General features: G+C 37.0%; 1 protein-coding gene across 1 annotated transcript; it reads left to right on the plus strand.

Moving 5' to 3' along the window:
• Positions 1–916: 916 nt before the first annotated feature.
• hps5 (HPS5 biogenesis of lysosomal organelles complex 2 subunit 2) lies at positions 917–15,024 on the plus strand. The gene is made up of 23 exons (XM_007235182.4): positions 917–1,048; positions 2,369–2,471; positions 3,311–3,421; positions 3,522–3,586; positions 3,699–3,891; positions 3,974–4,104; positions 4,217–4,447; positions 4,654–4,725; positions 4,899–4,987; positions 5,335–5,513; positions 6,089–6,247; positions 6,801–6,960; positions 7,552–7,669; positions 8,376–8,522; positions 8,621–8,683; positions 9,004–9,590; positions 10,529–10,649; positions 11,488–11,637; positions 12,338–12,457; positions 12,610–12,723; positions 13,090–13,196; positions 13,356–13,755; positions 14,008–15,024. Exons 2-23 carry the CDS (start codon positions 2,370–2,372, stop codon positions 14,066–14,068), a joined length of 3,480 nt encoding a protein of 1,159 aa, XP_007235244.3. The 5' UTR covers positions 917–1,048; position 2,369; the 3' UTR covers positions 14,069–15,024.
• The last annotated feature ends 2,836 nt before the right edge of the window (positions 15,025–17,860 follow it).

Here is a 17,860-nt window from a genome sequence, read left to right on the forward strand (position 1 = left end):
ACATTGTGTATTATATTTTTATGCAGACTTTCTTAATAAGCGCAAATATACAATGACAATGACAATATCATATATTGTGGTGACAACATTTCTCTGTGTCTCCTATGACCTCTGTGTCATATTGTGGGAAGAACAGGCTATTACCAGATTGGATGACAAAAATGCCCCCCAAAAAATTTCAATGTACATTGTACTTAGCAAATTAATAGAGATTACCTTTTCCGTTTCCACTGTTTATTCTCTATTTTATTTTATATTATTTATTTTATTGCTCTAATAACTTATCCTAAAAACTTATTTGGTCTCCTCACTTGCCTGACATTTATATATTTCAAGATATGATATGTGTTATTTACTTCATTGTGAAAAAATATGGGTCTATGAGATTTGCAAATCATTGAATTCTGTTTATCATTGAATTTATTCAGATTTATTTACACATCACACAGCATCACACTTTAAATTGGGTTTGTATGTATGTATGTATGTATGTATGTATATACAAACACACTGGTGATACTAGGAGTGCTATTGGTTCACGAGCAGCGCTTTTCTGGGATGTTGCAGTAGATTTGTTCTCTTGGGCTCGAATTACAATCAATACAAGGAACCTAATGGACCGTGTCACAGCCATATGCTTTTTTTATGCTGGGGCGCCTGCGCCTGTTTTAGATGCGGAATTAAATTGGATAACACGGTTATAAACGCGTTGCCAGCTTAAGTGTTTAAACGTTTTTAAAACTGCGTGTTATTATACATATTTCCCAAAGTGATAAACGCAGAAGTTTGTGTTACAATGTTTTCAGTAAGTAAGTAAGTAAGTAGGTCGCTGTCGGTGGAGAAATCAGTGCGCTTCAGATAGCGGTGTCAGTTTCGAAAGTAGTGCCGGTCGCTGAGAGAGGGGGGGTGTTGATGCTGCTGCAGTCAGACTGGCAGGTTAAAGTCCGCCGCAGCACAGACACAAGAGTCTACTGTCAGACATGGTTGAGCGAAACAACTCGAACAGGACTGAAATATGACTTAAACTGACCTGTACCTGAATTAGAAGGTAGGGAGGTTTTCTAGCTGTTGTTTCAAGTAGGTTAAGCTCTCTGTACTCAACGTTAAATGCGTCGTTATTCCGACCTACTTGACAGCGAACCGAGTTAGGTTAAGTTGACTATGACCCAAAAAGTAACGTTAGCTTAGTTAGTTAGCGTTAACTAGCTTATCTAAGTGTCAGCTAATGAGTTCAAACACACAGTGTAACAATGTTTTACAGGTGTCGAATTTGTGGCGCAGTTAAAGGTATGGTTGTCGTTAAATGAAAAGTAAAACTGTGTGAAGTGCGCGGACTCGGACCGCCCCGCACAGTGAAGTTAGTTAGCTAACGCTAGCAGGCGGCTAACGCGAGCTGTCCCGCTCAGCCGGGTCTCGTGATGCTCGGTCACGCTGTTACACCGAAGAGACTGGAGGAGTTAAACGTTAAATCTGCTGTGGGGATTTCTCTATTAAATCAGTGTTACTCTATTGGCCTGTAGGTCTTAGGTAATGGTTGAGACTGTGTTTTGAAACAGTAACAGTTGTAACTGTAGTTGTAAACTGGGGGAGAGAAGGAGGAGGACGGTCTTGTTATTTTCCTCTCGGAATGTGTGAGCTTGCTGTCAAAATACCTCCAAAAAGAACAGTTTAATTCCCTGCACTGTTAACTATAAAACTATATAACCAAATGAAGCAAAGAACGCGTTCTAAAAAGGTAATCTCCCACATAAAAAGCTGTTCAGATTTTAACGACCCTGAAGGAAACGACACTGTTATTCTGTTGGTGTAGAAATCACTTGTCATGCCTTTTAAATTTAATTTAAACTGAATCATATGACAGCACGCAGCTTGAAGAGGGAAGCTCTAGGCAGCAGTTCAGCAGATGTCTGTTAATCCAGGCAACAAGACAGTTTTTAGATAATTGCTGGTCAACTCAAAGTTTTTCGTTAATGATTAAAGTTTTAAGCATCCATGGAAATTGCTAAATGTTGATACCTGTAAATAACAATCAATGTGTGTTGTTGGTTAGTAAATGTGCGTGTTGCATGGAAAAACCTACTTCGAAGGTTTGGTTGATGAATTTTTCTCTTAACGTTTTCTCTGTGGTTTACTTTAATCAGTCCTTCATTAAACAAATTATGCATTGAATGGGAACTGTAAACAGTGTCCATCCTCAAGGAGAACTTTGGAAATCATTGACACATCAAATTATGATACCCTGCCCAGATGAACAGCTTTACATACAATGTTCTCTTTTGCAGAGCACTTTTCTTGTGGTCTCATGACTTTCTCTCTCTCTCTCTCTCTCTCTCTCTCTCTCTCTCTCTCTTTCCTTCTCTTTTTTTAGGATGATTCCTGTATTGCCTGAGTCATACACCCATGTCTTGGCTGAGTTTGACTGTTTAGATCCCTTACTCTCTGCCCTTCGGCTGGACTCAGGCAGACTCAAGGTAACACAGCCATTTAGCTGATGCTCAGTCCTTTACTTATTTTCATAATGTGATTTAGGTTAATTGTTGAACCTATATTTACTACTTAGTTGTAGAAATCACCTTTCTTTTCAGTAGGGCCCTGATCCAATCCTCACATATTTTTTTGGATTGAGTATCAGCTACTGACAACTAACAAGCATTCTTTCTATAATTTTAGTAATTATAGTTTTTATTTGAGTCTGTTTAGTGTTAAAGTAGTTCATAGCATAAAACATATCGTAATGTCTGTTCTCTTATATCCTTGTTGGAAAATCTCAAGCAATTTCTGTGAGCATTTGATTGCACTCAGCAACAAAAGTGTTAGTTGTGACAGGATGGATATTGAATAATCTTCACCCCACTTCCTCCCCCAACTCACCAACTCATCCCAAAAATACTGGATAAGGACCATCATTCCAGAGAACATAGTTTCTCTGCTCCCCAATCAGCACTAAGGAGGTGGTTGTAATCCTGAAGTCCACACCTGGTGCTAATAGGTTCCAGTTGATCTGCTCCAAAGTCTTGTTCTATTGCCAATACTTCTCTACAGGGAATGAGCTTGAGTTGTGTGTGTGTACATTTGGTGCCACTTGAAGTACTTAAATGTATAATGTAAAAGTCATGTTATAAGATATTAAACACATTATAAAGTGGTCATTTAAAATAGTCAGCTACCAAACAAATAAATAAAAACATATCACATTTATTTATTTTGTTTTACTAAAACGAAGTGATTTGACTTCTCTTACTTACGTTGGAGAAAACTGCTAACTTATGCTTGCTTGTTTTGTATATGTTTATGTGCGTGCATATATTAGTGCACGTGCATTGCAATCTCAAGGAAATGGCTTGCCCTTGGCACCTCAGCTGGAGGGCTGCATCTCATCCAGAGAGACGGCTGGAAACAGAGACTCATCCTGACTCACAAGGTTGTCGTCAGCGTTTGTCTTTATTGTGTTTCAAGTTCACATATTTATGTTTATGTTTATTAAGCAATGAGGGGTAACAGTATATGTTTCTACTGTTTAGGAGGGCTCTATTACACAGGTAGCATGCTGCCCTCATGATGAAGACTTTATCGCCGTGGCAACAAGGTACTCTCTTCTTAATGTCTGTATTTATTGGCTTTAGACTGAGTAATAATGTGCTGGATTGGAGTAAATCTGTACGTGGAATGGGGATGTGTTTTGAATTTGTATGTCTTAGCGAGGGTCTTGTGGTGGTGTGGGAGCTGCAGTTGGAGCGGCGAGGGCGTCCTGAGCGTGCCTGTGTCTCTTGGGAGCACCGTGGCATGGCTATAACAGCTTTGTGCTGGGATACAGCAACTCTGCGTGTGTTTATTGGAGATACAGCCGGAAAAGTGTCCTGTCTACGTGCAGGATCGTCCAAACTTGGAAAGGTAGCAAGCGGCACTATAATACATAATCATTTTTTTGTATGTTTTTGCATATATATGCATGTGCTAATACATATTTCTGCAGGGTTCAGCATTCGTGATCTTCCCAGTTCAGACTGTCACCACAGTAGACTCTCGTGTGGTGCAACTGGGATACCTGGAAGGCCGTTTGCTGGTTTCTTCACTAAGCCGCTGCTACCTCTGTGACACAGAAAGGTGTGTGTGTGTGCGCACTATATTTGTGCATCATTTGTGTTTGTTTTTGCAAATCCCATATTACAGTATGGTAAATATTATCTTTAAGATATTGTCTTAATACTAATCTCAGGGAGAAGTTTTGGCGAGTGGGAAATAAGGAGCGTGATGGGGAATATGGAGCGTGCTTTTGCCCACAGCAGCAAACTGGGTTAAGAGGGTTGCCTGGAGCCACTGGCCACCTGCTGTACTGTGCTCGGCCAGGCTCACGTGTTTGGGAGGCCAATTTTAATGGAGAGGTGCTCAGTACTCATCAATTTAAACAGTTACTCGCTTGCCCTGCCTCACCTCTCATCTCGTACAAGTAAGTGTGCCCAAAAATCACATATGTATCACATATATGTTGAGAAGATTGAGTTATTTGATTGATTTGATCTTTATTTGAACTATATTTGATTAAATTGGTTTGACAGCTTTTTTTAATAGTAAATGAATGGACCATGTAATGAATATTTTAAAGGTTACAAAAAGTAATCAATATTTTATGTTCTTGTACTTGGCTGTGTTTAGGGGGGAGCCTCAGTATATCCCAGATCAGAAGCATCCTCAGTCACTTGCCTTCCCTCGACTACTTAACTTTAGGTAACATATTAATTTTTTGTTGAAAAAATAAAATGAATATTGGTTCTGTACAAAACATTACCTGCTCTTTTATATACTGCTACAATTAATAAAAATGTTGTCACTGGGAAGTTTTTTCTAACATTATTATTTAGTGAACTTTTACATCTCTGCTTTGCATTTATGTGTTACAGTGATCAAAACCTTCTGACATGGACAGACTCTGCCATCTATATCTTTACACCCCAGAGTGGACAGGTGTTGCTGTGGACCGAAATCAAAGGTCAGAAATGGGAAAATGCGTCTGTATCTAGATCTAAAGTGTACTTTTGAGCTAGTGTTCTATTAATAATTGTGTGACAACATGTGGGGCAAAAATAAAAACAAATGCTGCTGAAATAAACTAAATATCAGCTGTCTAAAATTCTAAAATATATTCTAAGCAGTGTTGGACTGTGTGCTAATCACAAATCAGATGCCACAATATCAATTACTTTGTTTTTTGTATTTTTTTATGAAGTGTAAAATATTTTTAATGAGAAATATCTATTATTTATTTTTAATGCAATTATTGCCCAGCCCTTTTTTCTGTGAAAATCTGTTCTGTCTTCTTAATCTCCCCCACCCTAGACATAGTAGATGTTGCAGTGTTCCGTAGTGAGCTGTTTTGTCTTCATGGCGATGGGCATTTGTCACACTTGTCATTGCTGCCTGCTGAGCGCTGTGTGGAGAGACTGATAAGGCGAGAGAACTGGACACTAGCTGCTACAGTCTGCTGCATGTTCCAGCATGCTATTGCATTATGCAGGGTACGCAAACCTGCATGCTCTTACAGTCAATCTTACTTCCTTTCTACCTTACTTCCTTCTCTTGCTACAATCTTCAGATCTTAAAAAATCTAAAAAATTTTGGAAAAAAATCTGAAAAAAAAAAAAACATACAGACTGAATACAGGTTTGGTTTATTTTAGGGCATTTTGCAGTTTAATGTGCAATTTAGATTATTAAAAGCAGACAAAAATAAGCGCCAACCACATTATTTATGGCTCTGAGGGACAATATTTTTAGATAGCCAACAAAGATATACTGTAGGTATGGGGAAACTGTAGACATGTGGGTTAGACAATCAGTTCAGTTTTCACAAGATCCTTGTTTCATTGTACAAACACTTCCATTTTTTGTTTCCTTAAAACTGTTTATATTTATTTAAAATATCAGACAATACAGGAATAACAAGCTTGCTGTGAGGTCTAGAGGCCTAATATTTCTTGCCATTTTGTTATTGTGAAATTGCTCTTAAAAGTAAGACAAATACAAAAGACAAAGACAAATATATAGACATTCCCTGCCTTTCTCCATCATTAATGCTTAATTTTTTGTTACAGGCAAGGAAGTCGATTCCTATTGACCGCCTGGAACACCTCAAGACCCAGCTTAACTCTACCTCCCAGCAGCAGCTGATTGTCCAGCTTGAGGAAGTTATCAGCAAGCTGGAGCCTCTAGACTCTGCATGCAGTAGCCGCAGGAGCAGCATATCTTCTCATGTGAGTCTCACACTAAGACCAAACTGAACTAATAGACCAAGTCTTTATTTTATACACATATATATTTGTATCATATACAGTTGTTGGTTCATGTATTTGTTTAACAATGCATGGTCCTCAATATAAAGTGTGTTGGATTTGTGTATATCCTAACAGTATAACATCTTTTCTTTTTGTGTTTATGTTTGTTATCTGAGGTGGCTGGCTGTCTGTCTCTGCACTCAATGATAGAGTTATCATGTACAATCAGTTTGACGGCAACTTTTACATTTACATCTAGAGTGATGTATACTAACTAATAGATCTTTTTATAAAAGTAGCATTTGCAGTTTTAATGAAACACTACAATTGAGTGCCTTTTATTGACATTTGGCATACTAGTAGGCAGTCATGTTGGCTAAGCATGCTGGTATGGTCCGGCCAGGGATATTAAATATTAGTCTGTCATGGAAAGAGCAGGATGCTACCCACATGATACCATTTGCTGACAAGATGCAATAAAGTACTGTTTACTGTATTATTGATTCAAATGAAAATGCAATTTCTTTATTAGGAAAGCTTCAGTGTGCTGGACTGTGGCATCTATCGCGTCATCAGCCGTAGAGGCAGCCAGTCAGATGAGGACACCAGCTCCCTCGTCAGCCAGTCGATGCTTGAGGAGGAGAGACTGAAAGAGTTTAACTTTGCTCAAGAGGAGGAGCAGGTGGAGCATGGTAAGAGGGAGATGGACAAAGATCAGATACTGACTACAATGTAGCAACAAAATCTTTTACCATCATATATAAAAGTAGAAAGGATTTTATCTCTGCAAGATAAATTTCTTTGTCAAATAAAATGCGTTGATCTAATGATGTCTGACAAACCATATCTGATACGTTTCATTTGAAATCAGTAAGGGATCTTTTTAAAACACTTGAAGAACTAACATAAGGAACTGAGTTAGATTTTCCAGTAGGTTTGTACATTGTATGGAATGAGAACTGAGAAATAAAAAAATGAAAGCCCAATAATGGCCAGTCTTCTTATAGTTGTGTTGTTTATTGTTTTTGTTTGTTGTTATCACCATGAGCACTTTTTTTATGGACAATTATTTTTTATATTTTTTTTCTGTTTTTTTATTTTATTTCTATCACTACTTCTTTCACTTACTCCTCATTGGATCTTTTCATCTTTATCTGTCCTTACTTCACCCTGTTGCATTTGTGTTGCCTTGACCTATTCACCTCCCATCCATTTCTATCTCCTCATCATTGTCTGTGCCTTTTCTCCATTTTTCTTTTACTTCTCTCTCCATCAATGCTCAGACTCTCAGTCATATGTGCGTGCCGAGGGGGATAAATCAGATCTTGGCCTGCAGTTTCATCTGCCACTCTCATTCCGTCCCAAACCACCACGCATCGCCCTGCAAGCTGTTAAAGACAGGTATTCGAACTGAGTCAGACATCTGCTGCTTTGCTTTCTACTGCCCATTAATTAGTCTAACCCTGACTGTACTTGAAACCACCACACACCCTTTCTTATAGAAAAATCTTATTCAAATATACGAAGCAACACAGGTTTATGGATAGGAGAGGATCTGATAAATGTAAGTAGTATGAGATCTAGTGACAGATTGATTAATAAAGTAAAGTCTACTCAAGATCTACTTTACTTAACATTACATTTGGTAGAGGCTTTTGTCCAAAGCGACTTAGGGGCAATATGTTCTTTCTTTGGTTAGAAAAAAGAGGAAGTGAAACCAAACTAAAAAAAGGTTTATAACTGCTCAAAAATCCCCTGGTTGATACCAGAATATATTTGTATTATAACTTCCTCTTTCGATATGGTCGCTAGATTTAGACAGAGACATCCCCTTTAAGTGCCTATTTTTCATTTCACATTGCTTCACTCCATGTTACGGTATGTTTTCTCTTTAGTACCATAGTTGTTGTAATATTTTGTGTCTTACAGTTATTTTATTTATTTGATGTTTTAGGTTGTTTTGAGGTCTAAATTGAATGTGTGTTTCAATGTTACCATTTTGTGTCCTCTGTTGAACTTTTAGTTGCTCTCAGAAACCCTCTCAGAATAGTGTGGCTAAACCTTTGTGTGTGTGTGTGTGTGTGTTTGCTTTTGGGGGTGTTATCAGTGTCTCAAGCTTTGTGAAAAAGACCACAGAGAAGATCAACACTCTGCAAATGAACTCTGACCTTTGGACTCGACCAGACCATAGGGAGAGCGGACAGGGAGAAGTCATTGTCTCAGCTGGCCCTGTTCCTGATGAAGTGGACAACGAGTAGGTTTTTCTTTATGGCAGAATGTAGTTGCATAATGATATCTGTTCCTTGTCATCATTTACCTGTTTTCCTCGGTCTGTCATTCATTCATTCTTAGAGCGATTACGGAGCATGCAGAGAGCGATCTACAGGAGCTTAAATCGACAACAGAGAAAGCCATGTGAGTACCAGTCACAGATGATCTTGAGAAATCAAATGTTGGGAAAGTGTCTAAAACCATTGTTACGTTTTTTTGGCTGCATTCACATTTCAAGCATCATTCATAAATTTTTTGAGCATTACAGTCGTAATAATAAGTAACCTCTATCTTTCTGCAAACAACATGACTGTTTCATTGACAGAGATTAAGACTTGTCATATACCCTAAATATATACTATTATTAGAAAATCCCCATTCAAAATACTGTGTTGTCCATGGACAGATACTTTTTCACAGCACTATTTGCATTTAAATTAAAGCCAATACTCATCTTTATGTAGCTCACAGATACAGGACCCTCAAGTTCTTCTGGATCCAAGCTGTCTGACAGAGGTTCTTCTAGAGTGGGTCCCAGTTTTGGAGAGGGTCCTTGGTCCAGAGGAACATGCAGGCATAGAAAAGGAGAATGAAGAGAAAAAGAACGAGAAGAAAATCGTCGAACCAGAAGATGAAAATGCAGACACCCAGTCTTCTTCCGCAGTTCCTCAGTCTGACAATGAAGTAGGATCTCTGACGGACAAAGACCACTCCTCTTCCTTAATGAAGGGAGAAGCCCTTACAGAGAGAAAGCTCAGTTCCACCCCTCCTCCTGTAGAGTTATCACCACCCTTACCAGCTCCAGTGAAACTTATTCACCGCCCTTTGCCCCCTGAACTTCAGGAACACCTCTCTCAGCTTGCCTGTCTGTACTTGGACCTGGGCTGCCCGAGTGGAGCAGGGGATGGGGTGGAGAGTGGGGTGGAGGATGTGTGTGCATTTCTTCAAAGGTACTTTTTCCTGCTGGACCAGGAGAGAGTGAGGAGGATGTGTATGTTGAGGTACAGAGAGCAGCCAGAGGTTCTGAAGGCCTACATTGTAGGCATGTTGGGTGAGTCCTCATATTCCTTCCCATTATTATTATTATTATTAAAGGTGTGAAGTATGATTATACTTTATACATATGCCAAAAAAATAATTTAAAAATAGCATTGCATGCCAATTATTGAGTAGGTGTCATTTGTGCACCACAAATGACCACTCTAAAGGTGTCCTGTAGTGGCATCTGGCATTTGAGTTTTAGCGGCAGTTGTGTGTCCATGAGCATTAATAAGTTTTAAGGCCATCAACTTCAATAACAGACTGTTGATTAAAAAAGAAAAACAATTTTGGCTCAAACGATAATCAATGTTTTTACCTTTACTCGTCAGTGGTGTTTATGTAGTGAACTTAAATTGAGGATTTCACAGTACTTTTTCTGTGTCAGATTATACTATTAATATTATGCAATCATCTTAAAAGAATTCAGTTATGGTAAACTGCATTGCATAGTTCTGCTGTTTTGTTAGTGTGTTTTACTGTCTTACATTGCAATGCTCATTCCTATCTTACACCCTACCAACAGTCAATTTTCACGCCTTGCACTTAGAATTTTCTCAACGTGTCAGAGCGCACCTGGCTCTTAAAGGGAATGGCAAATGATACACTGATTGGTTTATTTTATGTTACGCCCACAACACACCCATGATTAATTAAGGTAATTAGTTCACGCTTTTGCACGTTTCGAGCAGCACAAGGCATTTTCTTTGCACCCTCATGATACCAAACACACCAACAAGCCCTAAATCAAGGTTGTCTCGCCTATAGATTGCAAACATTGGGCCAAAAATCTAACATTCCTGTCCTAAATGACAGTTTTAGTTGCGTAATTAGACACCATAGTGCCACTGCTTTTGCCTGGTTGAACTAAACAGTGAATGATAAAACCGGTTGGCTTATTAGAGATTAAATAGTTTTTTCTGGTTGCTCTTTGTTTGTGTGTTTTGACAGAGTTCACCCAAGGCAGCAAAGTGGTGGAAGTGATCCAGAAAGGAGACTTATTAAAGTCATTGCGCAGTCTAAGAGAGCTACAGCCCTGGAATGTTCCCCTGCTTCTTTCACACCTTTACAGGTGTGTTGCACGCACACACATGCACACACACAAACAAGATTATAATCCTTAACCACTTTAATACTGTTTAATACATACAGTAATGTAAAAAAGTGTTTGCCCCCTTCATGATTCCTTTTTTTTCATGTTTGTGACCCTTAAATATTGCAGATCATCAAACAAATTTAAATATTAGTCAAACAACACAAAATGCTGAAATGAAGCTTTTAATTATTAAAGGAGAAAAACCTACATGGCCCTATATGGAAAAAGTCTTTGCCCTCCCCAGTTAAAACATAACTGTGATTTAATCCGTTTCCCGTTCTTTTTCTCTAGCCACACCCAGGCCAGATTACTGCCACACATGTTCTCAGTCAAGAATCATTGAATAAGACCTGCTTCACAAAACGAAGTAGACCAAAATATATTTAGAAGCTAGACATCTTGCCAACATCCAAAAAAATTCAGGAACAAATGAAAAAGAGGGTAACTGAGATCTGTTTGTCTGGAAAAGGTTATAAAGCCATTTCTAAAGTTTTGGAACTCCAGCGAACCAAAGTGAGAGCCATTATCCACAAATAGCAAAATAGATTTTTTTTCCCCTTAATAATGAAAACTTTAATTTAAAACGGCATTTTGTGTTTACTTGTGTTTTCTTTGACTAAACATTTAAGAGTGACAAACATTGAAAAAATTAATAATGAATGGGGCAAACACTTTTACACTTCTCTGTAAATATACTCCACTTGTACAGCTACACAAATTTAGTCAACATTTATATAAAAAAACATTAAATAATCATTCATCTTTGTTATTTTTTTTGTTATTATTATATTGTTTTCTCTTTTGTGATTTGTAGACTGTATGCAAGGCATGGAGAGGTGGCTGTTCGTGCATACCCTCAGTTTTACCCTACAATCCTCCCTTCAGACATCATGGCTATGGTCCAACCCAGTCACTTTTTGCCTTACCTAGACAATCTGGTTCAGTCCCGAGCCGAGGAACAAAGGTACTTAAATTATGTCCTATGTAGGACTGTGCAATATCTATCTAAATATCTGTTAATATGAGCAATGTTTTATACAAGATATTAAAATGACAATATTGTAATCCCACATCTGCTATACAGGTCTCCTTGTGTGGGATTTAAATCTGATAAAGAATGTACTTTTTTAATGCTGGTACTTTACTGTATTTTTGGGAAGGTGTCAAATATAACAATGTGGAAAGGTATGCCTCTACTGAACCAACTTATCCATATAATAGCTTCAATGCTATTATAAACGGAAACATAATCTACCAGTGACTCTGTGTTTACAAAATAAATGTTTTCTATGTAGATACAGTTAAGTATTTTCTCTTAAAATATACATCATTTTGTGTTTTTGGTGTTGGATAAATACTCATATTTTACCAGTATATGTTAGGTTTTTATTGCATCAAATATTACTATTTCTTTTAAGTATTTCAGGATATGAGTTTTGTATTCATATTGCCCATCTAAAGTTATATAAAATCAACAAAAGTAATAAAAGAATTAAGAATTTAAATTTTTAATTCAGAAATAAACGAATACAAACAATGCATTACTGCCAGTGATTAACACAAGTACATATATCACTGTAATTACGCTTATTATATATTTTTAAGTGTTTAGAAAGTTAGGCTCCTGAAATAAAAAAGTGTTCTCTTAATTTCTCTCATTGCAGACTCTCTTTCTTGGGATCACTCCTCCAGCCTGAGACACTGCAGCAAGATTGGCTGGAGCTGGCTCTTACCCATGATGCACCACAAAGAGAAGATACACTCACAGCTGATGGACAGCCAAAGTATGGATCAAATATTCTTTTAACTGCTCTTTTGTGTTAACTCATGTAGGACGGCAAAATAAATTCTGCAAGGGAATGTTACATATAAAGTCCAGGTATAATTATTAGAGTCGTAAAATCACAGAGAAATAAATATCCTTTTTTGGCGTAAGGTGGCGTTCTCACTACTTCTGCTGGGGCTATGGTCGTCTGCTATCATTACTGATTCGCCTGCCTGCTGACTTTGCTTCCAAAATGAAGATGCTGGAGTCATGTTGTCTACACGGGTGAGTTTAACAGTTTTGGTATTTGGTCAATTAGAATTCATTTGCTATTTATTTTAGATTTTTCATTGGAAGAGCCTTTAGATAGTGTTCTATGCATTTGAGGTGTGTTGTCCCACTGGGGAACACAGAGAAACAGAGCAATATGTGATGAAGGCTGCTTAATTATTTACATTCCTCATTTTTATGATTAAGTTGTGTCTTGTTTTAATGTCCATGCTTTACTTTTGAATTTTATATGTCTATTATAATGCTTGCCTACATTGTAAATGAGGGTCCAGAAGATTGGTTGAGCTCAACTGTGCTTGTATGTTGCTAAATAGCAACTAATATCTTGTTTTAATAGGTTCTAATTGTGTTCAATTACAGGTACTGGGTAGGCTACTTGTACTTGTGCAATGAGCTGCAGCGCCGCACTGAGGCTTTTACTGCCATTTGCAAACTAGATGATATGAGTTTACTGGAGGAGCCCAATGGTAATGCGTTTTTGTTACGCTTAGAAGGCTCGTAAGAATACCATAACTGTTTAGCCTTTAACCCTTTTAACTTTATAGAATTTTAACCCAATGTCTAACCAGTGTTGTAATCGCTATTGTGATGATGATTATAATAGTTTTGTGTCTGGCCCTCTGTAGGTACAGTTCCACAGACAGTGGAAGAGTGGATGTTATTGATTCGGCTTTGTCAGGAACACCACAACATCAGCCCCTCAGCTTCATCAATGTCACTTTCTTCATCACCTTCTTGTGGGAACACCTGTCTCGCCATCACAAATACAAGCAACGGCACCAGCACTAATAACAGCACAGGTAACACTAATGGCAAAAGCACTACTAGTGGACCTGGTGACCTAACCAACGGGTCTGCAGAATGGAGCACCCAGATCAGTGTGGAGAAGTTGATCCTGTGTCTGGCACGAGCTGTGGGGCCTGATCAGGCTTTAGCAGCGCTGCAGGAGGGTGGAGTGCAGTTGGAGCTCAGCCCTCACTCTACACTAGTGTGTGAACTTCTGAGAGTGGCGGAGAAGAGACAAAGGTGAGGAGATTTAGAGCTTGTTGAACGTAGTGACCCCTACAGGTCATCCAGAAATATTACAGATGTAATGATGGTAAAATAAAGGGCCAGATTTGCTTGAAGCATGTTTTTTTTTCACAATTAAAAAATTCCATGTACAATGAATTTAGGTTTAACCTTGGCCTGACACTGTGACACTGTAACCACATTGTTTATAGGTTGTTGTTGTCTCTAATATAGCCTCACACCTCTTTTTTGTCTGTCACATGCCAGAGCTCTGATTCAGACTATGCTGGAGCGGTGTGACCGATTCCTCTGGTCTCAACAGGCTTAATAGAGATTCTTCTTCCGTGGGTCTTCCAGCGTACTGCTTCCTTCGCCTTTCATCAAGACAATCTACAATTTCTACACTACAATCTGCCCTCTTACTCTAGGGATTATGGGTATTATTTAGCCTGGTCTAGATTCATGGGTTTCGTTGCATATCACTATACCAAAATTGGGATATAATGCTGCATTTCATTTGTCTCTAAAGTTTGCTGTTGGAGCTTGAAATAATGTCACACCCAGGTTGACTGTGTTACAGTTAAACATTAGTATTAATTGTTCACTTGTTTAAAACATAAAAAAACACTGTGACACAGTGTAATGGCATGTTTTAAACCCAGAAGCCACATGATTTCTTTAGTAAGAGTTCTTTTTTTATTTATTCCCCTGCAGACATAGCACAAATGTGTCTGATGGTATCCCTCATCTTAAGAGTTAGCCTAACCTTGCCTTTATCATTCCTTTCTGTATTAACCTACTTACTCTTGTTAAGCCTGATCTGGAATTGTCGGAATTGTGCCACAGTCATCCAGGGATTAGCTCAGAGTTAGCCAAGATAGTAATTATGCTTTATTAGTTGTTACATTATACTCTGCAGTACCAGCAGCTGACCTGCTAGGTACAGTAGTAGTTGGTTTAGGCTAACGGTGTCTAACAGTATTAACAATGTATTTTTGTTTCATATTGTTTTAATATAATATATGCTTAGAATTATTTATCTATTTATATGCACCTAAGCTTTTTTTTCTTAAAAGATGTTAACGAATGTGAGCCCTAAAAACAAAAAAATATCAAAACATTTCATATAATGTATCTGTCCATATGAAGATCAACATGAAAAATGTCTCCTTCAACTACAATTATAAGCCTTGTGGGTGACATGCTGCCTCATATGGCACAAAGGATTTTGCTATTGTTTAATTGTGTTAAAGATGATAATAAAGATGTCTTCCATCAAAATGATCATTTGCTTTGTTCATATGTATTACATATACAATTGATGCAAGATGAATTAAATTTAAAGGGCCACCAACATTCAAATTGTTATTCTAGTTCTTGTGGTCCTTGAATTTCTATAATAATGTTAGGATTTTTCACTGAGATTCTCTTTGATGATGTATGAATACTGATTAACGTCACATGCATCTCAGGCCTACTGTTGACAAGCAATCCTGGGCCTTTATAAATGTTTCTTTGTTTAATAGTATTTTTTTTTTTTTTTTTTTTTTTTTTAGTGCGTCAAACCAGACATACAAGTCACAGTGCACATAAAAAGTTTTGGCTGTTTTCCCCCTTTTTATTGGTTTAACAAATGGAATAATAATCAATATAGTTTTTGCAAGAATTTACAAAAAAAGCTCATTAATGCTAAAGTGAAAACAGATTAAACAGGATAATGAAAATTAAATAAAAATAAATTTTTATTTTACATTATATATATATAATGTAAAATAAGTGCCTACATTGAAAAATACTGAAATGAATGTCAGTGAATGTGTAGTAAACCTAAATGCATTCCTCAAAGAAGGTCCAGATGAATCCATTCTAAATATATATATATATATATATATATTATTTTTTATTTAATTGACTACTTTGTAAAAAATCCTTTTTTTTACTCTGACATTAAAATGTTCTTGTCAAAAAGACAAATTAAGTTGATCATGAATTTCATTATACATAAAATGGGGAAACCGCCAAGGGGTAAATACTTCTTATAGGCACTGTAACTCTGACAGGGTTCTCTAGGCAATTGGTTGCATCAGTTTTTCTGATTTTGCTACTTATAGGTATATCTTTAAGTAAAATGAACATTGTTTTATTTTATAAATGACACCATTTCCACAAATTCTGAATACAAATAGAAAATGAGAAATGGCTGAAATAAAAAAGATGCAGAGCTTTCAGACCTCAAATAATGCAAAGAAAACCTGTTCATATTTATTATGATTTAAGAGTTCATAAATATTTGGTGGATTAACCAAAATAACTTTATGCCACAAATCGGCTTGGTTTGATGGCTTGTGAGCATACATATTCTCTTAATTATATTCCAGAGCTTTTAAATTAGCCTAAATCAAAGAAACTCATCATTTTTAAGTGGTCTCTTATTTTTTTCCAGAGCTGTACATAGTAACATCATACTATTTACATGTATCATGGTGTTACTAGGTTACATTGCATATACAGATACTATTTGCATCTAGTGAACAATTAGTAACTTATTTATATACACTAAAAGAATGTACATTGCATCTATTAGAAGATTCCAAGCAAACAATTTGATAACAGACTGGACATAATAAAATACTATATAAAAGTAGCTTAAGCTCAATCAATTAGATAACTTTATTTAAAATATTTTTAAACAAGCTTTTGTGATTTAACCTACTCAGCTAGATAAGTGGCAGCCTCCAGTTACAGCAGTCTAATATGGGAAATTCTGGCATGTTAGTTTCTATTGATGGGCCTATGTCAAATAGCCAGGCTGTTGAGAGTGTGCTGTTTTGACTTATTGAAAATAGACACTGATTGTTTATTTTTTTCCCTAGCAATTAGTTGGACAGCTGTAAAATCATATGAAACAATAGGAAACTGAAGACAAAAGAAAATATGTTTTTTCATCTATGGAGTTCTGAAGGAGATATTCCTCAATACTGTTCATTCAGACAGTGAAAATGTGACCTTGTATGATATGAACATTTTGATAAGTTCATAACTCACTAATGCCACTAATTCTTCCCTTTTTGCATTAATACCCCTCCTTGTTGATTGTACTCTCAGCCTGGCCCAGACTCAATCAGATCTCACACACACCTGGAGAGGAGAGTTGTGACAGAGAGAGGATTGCAGCAGAGAAAAAATGGAAGGTTCTGAAGCACTGATAAGAGTGAGGCTTCAAATTGGAAAGTGAGGACTGCAGATGATGTCAGAGAGTAAATTCCAGTTTTGTGCTTCTTTAAAGGTTTTGATTGTACTTTCTGAGCTCCTCCATTTGACTCAGTGTTCAGAAAGGTTAAATATGCTTTTGTGTTAACTGATCTTCGAGCCTTTGAAATTGAAACATGCCTCACTGACATACTGACCTACAAAGGAGCATACAGCAGCCTGCGGTGAGGCATAGTGTTCATTCACTGTGACTGCAAAGTCCAAGATGCTGTTAACAGAATTAGAGTAGTTGTTGTATTAGGTGTTAACAATACAGCTCTGGAAAATATAAAATATCATTTAAAAAATTATGAGTCCGGAATATAATCAAGAGGAAGATGGATGATCATTAAACCAAGCTGAACTGCTTGAATGTTTGCACCAGGAGTGGCATAAAGTTATCCAAAAGCAGCGTGTAAGACTGGTGGAGGAGAACATGCCAAGATGCGTGAAAACTGTAATTAAAAACCAGGGTTATTCCACTGAATATTGATTTCTGAACTCCTAAAACTTTTTTGTTATTTCAGCCATTTCTTATTTTCAGCAAGTAAATGCTCTAAATGACAATATTCTTTTTTTGAAATTGGGAGAAATGTTGTCCACAGTTAAGAGAATAAAACAACAATGTTCATTTTACTCAAATTTAAATCTATAAATAGCTAAATCAGAGAAACTGATTTAGAAACTGAAGTGGTCTCTTAAGTTTTTTCCAGAGCTGTATATTGAACTGATTCTATAGATTGTTTTGATTTGGTCTAGTTTATATTAGTTGTATTGTCTGAAATATTGTAAGTAAATTTACTTAAAATTTTAGCAGTATGGGTTATCATGTAACGTAACATTTAACACCTAAAATAAGTAGTTTTGTCTT

Source organism: Astyanax mexicanus, chromosome 2, assembly GCF_023375975.1.
Source record: "Astyanax mexicanus isolate ESR-SI-001 chromosome 2, AstMex3_surface, whole genome shotgun sequence".
NCBI lineage: Eukaryota > Metazoa > Chordata > Actinopteri > Characiformes > Acestrorhamphidae > Astyanax > Astyanax mexicanus.